This window comes from Hemibagrus wyckioides, linkage group LG28, assembly GCF_019097595.1.
Source record: "Hemibagrus wyckioides isolate EC202008001 linkage group LG28, SWU_Hwy_1.0, whole genome shotgun sequence".
Taxonomy (NCBI): domain Eukaryota; kingdom Metazoa; phylum Chordata; class Actinopteri; order Siluriformes; family Bagridae; genus Hemibagrus; species Hemibagrus wyckioides.
The window spans coordinates 612,024-629,523 of NC_080737.1; the positions used below are offsets into that span (position 1 = coordinate 612,024).

Sequence of the window (17,500 nt, forward strand, 5' to 3'; positions counted from 1 at the left end):
CATCTCACACACACACACATCACATCTCACACACATCACATCTCACAGACACACACATCACATCTCACACACATCACATCTCACACACACACACATCACATCTCACACACACACACATCACATCTCACACACATCACATCTCACACACATCTCACACACATCTCACACACATCACATCTCACACACATCTCACACACATCTCACACACATCACATCTCACACACATCTCACACACATCACATCTCACACACATCACATCTCACACACATCACATCTCACACACATCACATCTCACACACATCACATCTCACACACACACACATCACATCTCACACACATCACATCTCACACACACACACATCACATCTCACACACACACACACATCACATCTCACACACACACACATCACATCTCACACACACACACATCACATCTCACACACACACACATCACATCTCACACACACACACATCACATCTCACACACACATCACATCTCACACACACACATCACATCTCACACACATCTCACACACATCACATCTCACACACATCACATCTCACACACATCACATCTCACACACATCACATCTCACACACATCTCACACACATCACATCTCACACACATCACATCTCACACACATCTCACACACATCACATCTCACACACACACACATCACATCTCACACACATCACATCTCACACACACACACATCACATCTCACACACATCACATCTCACACACATCTCACACACATCACATCTCACACACATCACATCTCACATCACATCTCACACACATCACATCTCACACACATCACATCTCACACACACACACATCACATCTCACACACACACACATCACATCTCACACACATCACATCTCACACACACACATCACATCTCACACACATCTCACACACATCACATCTCACACACATCTCACACACATCACATCTCACACACATCACATCTCACACACATCACATCTCACACACAACACATCTCACACACACACATCACATCTCACACACACACACATCACATCTCACACACACACACATCACATCTCACACACACACACATCACATCACATCTCACACACACACACACACATCACATCTCACACACACACACATCACATCTCACACACATCTCACACACATCACATCTCACACACATCACATCTCACACACATCACATCTCACACACATCACATCTCACACACATCTCACACACATCACATCTCACACACACACACATCACATCTCACACACATCACATCTCACACACATCTCACACACATCTCACACACATCACATCTCACACACATCTCACACACATCTCACACACATCACATCTCACACACATCACATCTCACACACATCACATCTCACACACATCACATCTCACACACATCTCACACACATCACATCTCACACACATCTCACACACATCTCACACACATCACATCTCACACACATCTCACACACATCTCACACACATCTCACACACATCACATCTCACACACATCTCACACACATCACATCTCACACACATCTCACACACATCACATCTCACACACACACATCACATCTCACACACATCACATCTCACACACATCTCACACACATCACATCTCACACACATCTCACACACATCTCACACACATCACATCTCACACACATCTCACACACATCACATCTCACACACATCTCACACACATCACATCTCACACACATCACATCTCACACACATCACATCTCACACACATCTCACACACATCACATCTCACACACATCACATCTCACACACATCTCACACACATCACATCTCACACACATCTCACACACATCACATCTCACACACATCACATCTCACACACATCACATCTCACACACATCACATCTCACACACATCACATCTCACACACATCACATCTCACACACACACACATCACATCTCACACACATCACATCACATCACATCTCACACACATCACATCTCACACACATCACATCACATCTCACACACACACACATCACATCTCACACACACACACATCACATCTCATCACATCTCACACACATCACATCTCACACACATCACATCTCACACACACACACATCACATCTCACACACACACACATCACATCTCACACACACACACATCACATCTCATCACATCTCACACACATCACATCTCACACACACACATCACATCTCACACACACACACATCACATCTCACACACATCACATCTCACACACATCACATCTCACACACACACACATCACATCTCACACACACATCACATCTCACACACACACACATCACATCTCACACACACACACATCACATCTCACACACACACACATCACATCTCACACACATCTCACACACATCACATCTCACACACACACACATCACATCTCACACACACACACATCACATCTCACACACATCACATCTCACACACACACACATCACATCTCACACACACACACATCACATCTCACACACACACACATCACATCTCACACACACACACATCACATCTCACACACATCACATCTCACACACACACACATCACATCTCACACACATCACATCACATCACATCTCACACACATCACATCTCACACACACACACATCACATCTCACACACATCACATCACATCACATCTCACACACACACACATCACATCTCACACACACACACATCACATCTCACACACATCACATCTCACACACATCACATCTCACACACACACACATCACATCTCACACACATCACATCTCACACACATCACATCTCACACACACACACATCACATCTCACACACACACACATCACATCTCACACACACACACATCACATCTCACACACACACACATCACATCTCATCACATCTCACACACATCACATCTCACACACACACATCACATCTCACACACACACACATCACATCTCACACACATCACATCTCACACACATCACATCTCACACACACACACATCACATCTCACACACACACACATCACATCTCACACACATCACATCTCACACACATCACATCTCACACACACACACATCACATCTCACACACACACACATCACATCTCACACACACACACATCACATCTCACACACACACACATCACATCTCACACACACACACATCACATCTCACACACACACACATCACATCTCACACACACACACATCACATCTCACACACACACACATCACATCTCACACACATCACATCTCACACACACACACATCACATCTCACACACACACACATCACATCTCACACACACACACATCACATCTCACACACACACACATCACATCTCACACACACACATCACATCTCACACACACACATCACATCTCACACACATCACATCTCACACACATCTCACACACATCTCACACACATCACATCTCACACACACACACATCACATCTCACACACATCACATCTCACACACACACACATCACATCTCACACACATCACATCTCACACACATCTCACACACATCTCACACACATCACATCTCACACACATCTCACACACATCACATCTCACACACATCTCACACACATCTCACACACATCACATCTCACACACATCACATCTCACACACACACACGTCACATCTCACACACGTCACATCTCACACACATCTCACACACATCTCACACACATCACATCTCACACACATCACATCTCACACACATCTCACACACATCACATCTCACACACATCACATCTCACACACATCACATCTCACACACATCACATCTCACACACATCACATCACATCACATCTCACACACATCACATCTCACACACACACACATCACATCTCACACACATCACATCACATCACATCTCACACACACACACATCACATCTCATCACATCTCACACACATCACATCTCACACACATCACATCTCACACACACACACATCACATCTCACACACATCACATCTCACACACATCACATCTCACACACATCACATCTCACACACACACACATCACATCTCACACACACACACATCACATCTCATCACATCTCACACACATCACATCTCACACACATCACATCTCACACACATCACATCTCACACACACACACATCACATCTCACACACATCACATCACATCTCACACACACACACATCACATCTCACACACATCACATCTCACACACATCACATCTCACACACATCACATCTCATCTCACACACATCACATCTCATCTCACACACACACACATCACATCTCACACACATCACATCTCACACACACACACATCACATCTCACACACATCACATCTCACACACACACACACATCACATCTCACACACACACACACATCACATCTCACACACACACACATCACATCTCACACACACACACATCACATCTCACACACACACACATCACATCTCACACACACACACATCACATCTCACACACACACACATCACATCTCACACACATCACATCTCACACACACACACATCACATCTCACACACATCACATCTCACACACATCACATCTCACACACATCACATATCACATCTCACACACATCACATCTCACACACACACACACATCACATCTCACACACACACACATCACATCTCACACACATCACATCTCACACACATCTCACACACATCTCACACACATCTCACACACATCACATCTCACACACATCTCACACACATCTCACACACATCACATCTCACACACATCTCACACACATCTCACACACATCACATCTCACACACATCACATCTCACACACATCACATCTCACACACATCACATCTCACACACATCTCACACACATCACATCTCACACACATCACATCTCACACACACACACATCACATCTCACACACATCACATCTCACACACATCACATCTCACATCACATCTCACACACATCACATCTCACACACATCACATCTCACACACATCACATCTCACACACATCACATCTCACACACATCACATCACATCACATCTCACACACACACACATCACATCTCACACACACACACATCACATCTCACACACATCACATCTCACACACATCTCACACACATCACATCTCACACACATCACATCTCACACACATCTCACACACATCACATCTCACACACACACACATCACATCTCACACACATCACATCACATCACATCTCACACACATCACATCTCACACACACACACATCACATCTCACACACATCACATCACATCACATCTCACACACATCACATCTCACACACACACACATCACATCTCACACACATCACATCACATCTCACACACATCACATCTCACACACACACACATCACATCTCATCACATCTCACACACATCACATCTCATCACATCTCACACACATCACATCTCACACACATCACATCTCACACACATCACATCACATCTCACACACATCACATCTCACTCACATCTCACACACATCACATCACATCACATCTCACACACACACATCACATCTCACACACACACACATCACATCTCATCACATCTCACACACATCACATCTCACACACATCACATCTCACACACACACACATCACATCTCACACACATCACATCACATCACATCTCACACACATCACATCTCACACACATCACATCTCACACACATCACATCTCACACACATCACATCTCACACACATCACATCTCACACACATCACATCACATCTCACACACATCACATCTCACACACATCACATCTCACACACATCACATCACATCTCACACACACATCACATCACATCACATCTCATCTCACACACACATCACATCACATCACATCTCACACACATCACATCACATCACATCTCACACACACACACATCACATCACATCTCACACACACACACATCACATCACATCACATCTCACACACACCACATCTCACACACACATCACATCACATCTCACACACATCACATCACATCTCACACACACACACATCACATCACATCACATCTCACACACACCACATCTCACACACACACATCACATCACATCACACACACACATATCACATCACATCACACACACACATCACATCACATCTCACTCACATCACATCTCACACACACACACACATCACATCACACACACACACACATCACATCACATCTCACACACATCACATCTCACACACACATCACATCACATCTCACACACATCACATCTCACACACACATCACATCACATCTCACACACATCACATCTCACACACATCACATCACATCTCACACACATCACATCTCACACACATCTCACACACATCACATCTCACACACATCACATCTCACACACATCATCTCACACACATCACATCACATCTCACACACATCACATCTCACACACATCACATCACATCACATCTCACACACATCACATCTCACACACATCTCACACACATCACATCACATCTCACACACACACACATCACATCTCACACACATCACATCACATCACATCTCACACACATCACATCTCACACACATCACATCACATCACATCTCACACACATCACATCTCACACACATCACATCACATCTCACACACATCACATCTCACACACATCACATCACATCTCACACACATCACATCACATCTCACACACATCACATCTCACACACATCACATCTCACACACATCACATCTCACACACATCATCTCACACACATCACATCACATCTCACACACATCACATCTCACACACATCACATCACATCACATCTCACACACATCACATCTCACACACATCTCACACACATCACATCACATCTCACACACACACACATCACATCTCACACACATCACATCACATCACATCTCACACACATCACATCTCACACACATCACATCACATCTCACACACATCACATCACATCTCACACACATCACATCTCACACACATCACATCACATCACATCTCACACACATCACATCTCACACACATCATCTCACACACATCACATCACATCTCACACACATCACATCTCACACACATCACATCACATCTCACACACATCACATCTCACACACATCTCACACACATCACATCACATCTCACACACACACATCACATCTCACACACATCACATCACATCACATCTCACACACATCACATCTCACACACATCACATCACATCTCACACACATCACATCTCACACACATCACATCACATCACATCTCACACACATCACATCTCACACACATCACATCTCACACACATCACATCACATCTCACACACATCACATCTCACACACATCACATCTCACACACATCACATCACATCTCACACACATCACATCTCACACACACATCACATCACATCTCACACACACACACATCACATCACATCTCACACACACACACATCACATCACATCACATCTCACACACACCACATCTCACACACACATCACATCACATCACATCTCACACACATCACATCACATCTCACACACACACACATCACATCACATCACATCTCACACACACACATCACATCACATCACACACACACATATCACATCACATCACACACACACACATCACATCACATCTCACTCACATCACATCTCACACACACACACACACATCACATCACATCTCACACACATCACATCTCACACACACATCACATCACATCTCACACACATCACATCTCACACACATCACATCTCACACACATCACATCACATCTCACACACATCACATCTCACACACATCACATCTCACACACATCACATCACATCTCACACACATCACATCTCACACACACATCACATCACATCTCACACACATCACATCACATCACATCTCACACACACACACATCACATCACATCTCACACACACACACATCACATCACATCACATCTCACACACACCACATCTCACACACACACATCACATCACATCACACACACACACATCACATCACATCACACTCATCACATCTCACACACACACATCACATCTCATCTCACACACACACATCACATCTCACACACATCACATCTCACACACACACACATCACATCTCACACACATCACATCTCACACACATCACATATCACATCTCACACACATCACATCTCACACACATCACATCTCACACACATCTCATCTCACACACATCACATCACATCACATCATCACATCACACACACATCACATCTCACACACACATCACATCACATCTCACACACATCACATCTCACACACATCACATCTCACACACATCACATCACATCTCACACACATCACATCTCACACACATCACATCACATCTCACACACATCACATCTCACACACACATCACATCACATCACATCTCACACACATCACATCACATCTCACACACACACACATCACATCACATCTCACACACACACACATCACATCACATCACATCTCACACACACCACATCTCACACACACATCACATCACATCACATCTCACACACATCACATCACATCTCACACACACACACATCACATCACATCACATCTCACACACACCACATCTCACACACACACATCACATCACATCACACACACACATATCACATCACACACACACACATCACATCACATCTCACTCACATCACATCTCACACACACACACACATCACATCACACACACACACACATCACATCACATCTCACACACATCACATCTCACACATCACATCTCACACACATCACATCACATCTCACACACATCACATCTCACACACATCTCACACACATCACATCACATCTCACACACACACATCACATCTCACACACATCACATCACATCACATCTCACACACATCACATCTCACACACACATCACATCACATCTCACACATCTCACATCACATCTCACACACATCACATCACATCTCACACACATCACATCTCACACACATCACATCACATCACATCTCACACACATCACATCTCACACACATCATCTCACACACATCACATCACATCTCACACACATCACATCTCACACACATCACATCACATCACATCTCACACACATCACATCTCACACACATCTCACACACATCACATCACATCTCACACACACACACATCACATCTCACACACATCACATCACATCACATCTCACACACATCACATCTCACACACATCACATCACATCTCACACACATCACATCTCACACACATCACATTACATCACATCTCACACACATCACATCTCACACACATCACATCTCACACACATCACATCTCACACACATCACATCTCACACACATCACATCACATCTCACACACATCACATCTCACACACATCACATCTCACACACATCACATCACATCTCACACACATCACATCTCACACACATCACATCACATCACATCTCACACACATCACATCACATCTCACACACACACACATCACATCACATCTCACACACACACACATCACATCACATCACATCTCACACACACCACATCTCACACACACATCACATCACATCACATCTCACACATCACATCACATCTCACACACACACACATCACATCACATCACATCTCACACACACACATCTCACACACACACATCACATCACATCACACACACACATATCACATCATCACACACACACACATCACATCACATCTCACACATCACATCTCACACACACACACATCACATCACACACACACACACATCACATCACATCTCACACATCACATCTCACACACACATCACATCACATCTCACACATCACATCTCACACACATCACATCTCACACACATCACATCACATCTCACACACATCACATCTCACACACATCACATCTCACACATCACATCACATCTCACACACACATCACATCACATCTCACACACATCACATCACATCACATCTCACACACACACACATCACATCACATCTCACACACACACACATCACATCACATCACATCTCACACACACCACATCTCACACACACACATCACATCACATCACACACACACACATCACATCACATCTCACTCACATCACATCTCACACACACACACACATCACATCACACACACACACACATCACATCACATCTCACACACATCACATCTCACACACACATCACATCACATCTCACACACATCACATCACATCTCACACACATCACATCTCACACACATCACATCACATCTCACACACATCACATCTCACACACATCACATCTCACACACATCACATCACATCTCACACACATCACATCACATCTCACACACATCACATCTCACACACATCACATCTCACACACATCACATCTCACACACATCACATCTCACACACATCACATCACATCTCACACACATCACATCACATCTCACACACATCACATCTCACACACATCACATCTCACACACATCACATCACATCTCACACACATCACATCACATCTCACACACATCATCTCACACACATCACATCACATCTCACACACATCACATCACATCACATCTCACACACATCACATCTCACACACATCACATCTCACACACATCACATCACATCTCACACACATCACATCACATCTCACACACATCACATCTCACACACATCACATCACATCACATCTCACACACATCACATCTCACACACATCACATCTCACACACATCACATCTCACACACATCACATCTCACACACATCACATCACATCTCACATCACATCACATCTCACACACATCACATCACATCACATCTCACACACACACACATCACATCACATCTCACACACACACACATCACATCACATCAAAGCTCACACAGAGCAGATCGCAGACACACATCACATCTCATCACATCTCACACACATCACATCTCACACACACACACATCACATCACATCACATCTCACACACACCACATCTCACACACACACATCACATCACACACACACATATCACATCACACACACACACATCACATCACATCTCACTCACATCACATCTCACACACACACACACATCACATCACACACACACACACATCACATCACATCTCACACACATCACATCTCACACACATCACATCACATCTCACACACATCACATCTCACACACATCATCTCACACACATCACATCACATCTCACACACATCACATCTCACACACATCACATCACATCACATCTCACACACATCACATCTCACACACATCTCACACACATCACATCACATCTCACACACACACACATCACATCTCACACACATCACATCACATCACATCACATCACATCACATCTCACACACATCACATCTCACACACATCACATCACATCTCACACACATCACATCACATCTCACACACATCACATCTCACACACATCACATCACATCACATCTCACACACATCACATCTCACACACATCACATCTCACACACATCATCTCACACACATCACATCACATCTCACACACATCACATCTCACACACATCACATCACATCTCACACACATCACATCTCACACACATCACATCACATCTCACACACATCACATCTCACACACATCACATCACATCTCACACACATCACATCTCACACACATCTCACACACATCACATCACATCTCACACACACACACATCACATCTCACACACATCACATCTCACACACATCACATCACATCTCACACACATCACATCTCACACACATCACATCACATCTCACACACATCACATCACATCTCACACACATCTCACACACATCACATCACATCACATCTCACACACATCACATCTCACACACATCATCTCACACACATCACATCACATCTCACACACATCACATCTCACACACATCACATCACATCACATCTCACACATCACCTCACACATCTCACACATCACATCACATCTCACACACACACATCACATCTCACACACATCACATCACATCTCACACACATCACATCACATCACATCACATCTCACACACATCACATCTCACACACATCACATCTCACACACATCACATCACATCTCACACACATCACATCTCACACACATCACATCTCACACACATCACATCACATCTCACACACATCTCACACACATCACATCACATCACATCTCACACACATCACATCACATCACATCTCACACACACACACATCACATCTCACACACACACACACACACACCACATCACATCTCACACACACACATCTCACACACACATCACATCACACACACACATATCACATCACATCACACACACACATCACATCACATCTCACACATCACATCACACACACACACACACATCACATCACATCTCACACACATCACATCTCACACACACATCACATCACATCTCACACATCACATCTCACACACATCACATCTCACACACATCACATCACATCTCACACACATCACATCTCACACACATCACATCTCACACACATCACATCTCACACACACATCACATCACATCACATCTCACACACACACACATCACATCACATCTCACACACACACACATCACATCACATCTCACACACACCACATCTCACACACACACATCACATCACATCACACACACACATATCACATCACATCACACACACACACATCACATCACATCTCACTCACATCACATCTCACACACATCACATCACATCTCACACACATCACATCTCACACACATCACATCTCACACACATCACATCACATCTCACACACATCACATCACATCACATCTCACACACATCACATCTCACACACACACATCACATCACATCACACACACACATATCACATCACATCACACACACACACATCACATCACATCTCACACATCACATCTCACACACATCACATCTCACACACATCACATCTCACACACATCACATCTCACACACACACATCACATCACATCACACACACACATATCACATCACATCACACACACACATCACATCACATCTCACACACATCACATCTCACACACATCACATCTCACACACATCACATCTCACACACATCACATCTCACACACATCACATCTCACACACATCACATCACATCTCACACACATCACATCACATCTCACACACATCACATCACATCACATCTCACACACACACACATCACATCACATCTCACACACATCACATCACCTCACACACACACACATCACATCACATCACATCTCACACACACCACATCTCACACACACACATCACATCACATCACACACACACACATCACATCACATCTCACTCACATCACATCTCACACACACACACACATCACATCACACACACACACACATCACATCACATCTCACACACATCACATCTCACACACACATCACATCACATCTCACACACACATCACATCACATCTCACACACACATCACATCACATCTCACACACATCACATCACATCTCACACACACATCACATCACATCTCACACACATCACATCACATCACACACACACACACACATCTCACACACATCACATCACATCTCACACACATCACATCTCACACACATCACATCACATCTCACACACATCACATCTCACACACATCACATCACATCTCACACACATCACATCTCACACACATCACATCACATCTCACACACATCTCACACACATCACATCACATCTCACACACACACACATCACATCTCACACACATCACATCACATCTCACACACATCTCATCTCACACATCACATCACATCTCACACACATCTCACACACATCTCACACACATCATCTCACACACATCACATCACATCTCACACACATCACATCTCACACACATCACATCACATCACATCTCACACACATCACATCTCACACACATCTCACACATCACATCACATCTCACACACACACACATCACATCTCACACATCACATCACATCTCACACACATCACATCTCACACATCACATCACATCTCACACACATCACATCTCACACATCACATCACATCTCACACATCACATCTCACACACATCACATCACATCTCACACACATCTCACACACATCACATCTCACACACATCACATCTCACACACATCACATCACATCTCACACACATCACATCTCACACACATCACATCTCACACACATCTCACACACATCACATCACATCTCACACACATCTCACACACATCACATCACATCACATCTCACACACATCACATCACATCACATCTCACACACACACACATCACATCACATCACATCTCACACACACCACATCTCACACACACACACATCACATCTCACACACACACACATCACATCACATCACATCTCACACACACCACATCTCACACACACACATCACATCACATCTCACACATCACATCACATCTCACACACACACACATCACATCACATCACATCTCACACACACCACATCTCACACACACACATCACATCACACACACACATATCACATCACATCACACACACACACATCACATCACATCTCACTCACATCACATCTCACACACACACACACACATCACATCACATCTCACACACATCACATCTCACACACACATCACATCACATCTCACACACATCACATCTCACACACATCACATCTCACACACATCACATCACATCTCACACACATCACATCTCACACACATCACATCTCACACACATCACATCTCACACACATCACATCTCACACACACATCACATCACATCACATCTCACACACATCACATCACATCACATCTCACACACACACACATCACATCACATCTCACACACACACACATCACATCACATCACATCTCACACACACCACATCTCACACACACACATCACATCACACACACACATATCACATCTCACTCACATCACATCTCACACACACACACATCACATCACACACACATCACATCACATCTCACACACATCATCTCACACACATCACATCACATCTCACACACATCACATCTCACACACATCACATCACATCTCACACACACACATCACATCACATCACACACACACACATCACATCACATCTCACTCACATCACATCTCACACACACACACACATCACATCACACACACACATCACATCACATCTCACACACATCATCTCACACACATCACATCACATCTCACACACATCACATCTCACACACATCACATCACATCACATCTCACACACATCACCTCACACACATCTCACACACATCACATCACATCTCACACACACACACATCACATCTCACACACATCACATCACATCTCACACACATCACATCTCACACACATCACATCACATCTCACACACATCTCACACACATCACATCTCACACACATCACATCACATCTCACACACATCACATCACATCTCACACACACACATCACATCACATCACACACACACATATCACATCACACACACACACATCACATCACATCTCACACACATCACATCTCACATACATCACATCTCACACACATCACATCTCACACACATCACATCTCACACACATCACATCACATCACACACACACACATCACATCACATCTCACACACATCACATCTCACACACATCACATCTCACACACATCACATCTCACACACATCACATCTCACACACATCACATCACATCTCACACACATCACATCTCACACACATCACATCTCACACACATCACATCACATCTCACACACATCACATCACATCTCACACACACACACATCACATCACATCTCACACACATCACATCACATCTCACACACACACACATCACATCACATCACATCTCACACACACCACATCTCACACACACACATCACATCACATCACACACACACATATCACATCACATCACACACACACACATCACATCACATCTCACTCACATCACATCTCACACACACACACACATCACATCACACACACACACACATCACATCACATCTCACACACATCACATCTCACACACACACACACATCACATCACATCTCACACACACACACACACACATCACATCACATCTCACACACATCACATCACATCTCACACACACACACATCTCACACACACACACACATCTCACACACACACACACACACATCTCACACACACACACATCTCACACACACACACATCACATCACATCACATCTCACACACACACATCACATCACATCACATCTCACACACACCACATCTCACACACACACACACATCACATCACACACACACACATCACATCACACCTCACACACACACACCACATCACATCACACACACACATCACATCACATCACACACTCACATCACACACACACACACCACATCACACCACACAACTACATATGTACACCCATACACACATGCACATACTTGCAAAAGTACATACACACACATGCTTGTATATGCATTACACATTTACACACACACACACAACCCATTACATTACAGCAACTATACATAAACATTCACAGCACTCTCTCACATCTGTCTCACATGCCGTGTGTGTGTGTGTGTGTGTGTGTGTGTGTGTGTGTGTGTGTGTAGGCGGTGGTTCAGCAGCAGGGTTTGATGAATGAGTATAAGAAGATGAGGAGAGCAGCGATACAGACATCTGCAGCTCTGGTGGATAAGCAACAAAATAAACACCAGCAGCAGAGTGGAGATACCAGATACCAAGAGGGTGAGACACACACTCACACTCACACACACACACACACACACTCACAGTCATGGGAGTGCTTACTTTCTGTTCTATGTGTGTGTTAGGGAGTGTGTTGAGTGTGTTATGTGAGCTTCGTTCTCTCAGCTCAGCACTCATACACAGCACAGATGAGGAAGATGAGGACAACGAGGAAGATGAGGACACCATCAAGGACAAGGAGACACCCCCCCACACACAGAAACACTGAACACACTGGACACACACTGGACACACACTGGACACACACTGGACACGTCAGTAACCTGTGAGATGTAGATTTATTGTGTTTTTTTGTTATAATAATTCAGATCTGTTAGTAATGAGTATTGTGGATGTATGTGTTTTATTCAGATTTGTAGTTTAAATAAATAAATAAATAAATAAATAAATAAATAAATAAATATGATTAAATATGATTAAAAAAAATTTTTTTTAAACTAATAAGAATAAGAACAGTGAGTAACCTGCTACATGAAGTCTGAGGAACTCTGGTAGAAGTGTGTTCTACTGGAAACAGGAACTCAGGAGAACCCTGAAGTGCAGGTCATTAGAAGAGAAAGGTCTCTGGAGGAACGAGGGAACCATGAGTGGATAAGGATATAAGAGAAAGTTATGAAGAGGAAAACCTTATAAAATGTTAATTAGAACTTTTAAAAACAGAAACATAACTTTAC

General features: G+C 43.7%; 1 protein-coding gene across 5 annotated transcripts in view; it reads left to right on the plus strand.

Annotated features, from left to right (window-relative positions):
• The window catches only part of cchcr1 (coiled-coil alpha-helical rod protein 1), a 45,257-nt gene extending 28,030 nt beyond the window's left edge, over nt 1-17,227 (plus strand). For all 5 annotated transcript variants that reach the window (XM_058383476.1, XM_058383477.1, XM_058383478.1 and 2 more), the window contains 2 exons: nt 16,670-16,805; nt 16,892-17,227. In XM_058383476.1, the coding sequence (XP_058239459.1) occupies nt 16,670-16,805; nt 16,892-17,034 (279 nt within the window). In that variant the 3' untranslated portion in view covers nt 17,035-17,227. The remainder of the gene's footprint in view (nt 1-16,669; nt 16,806-16,891) is intronic.
• Nucleotides 17,228-17,500: the final 273 nt, after the last annotated feature.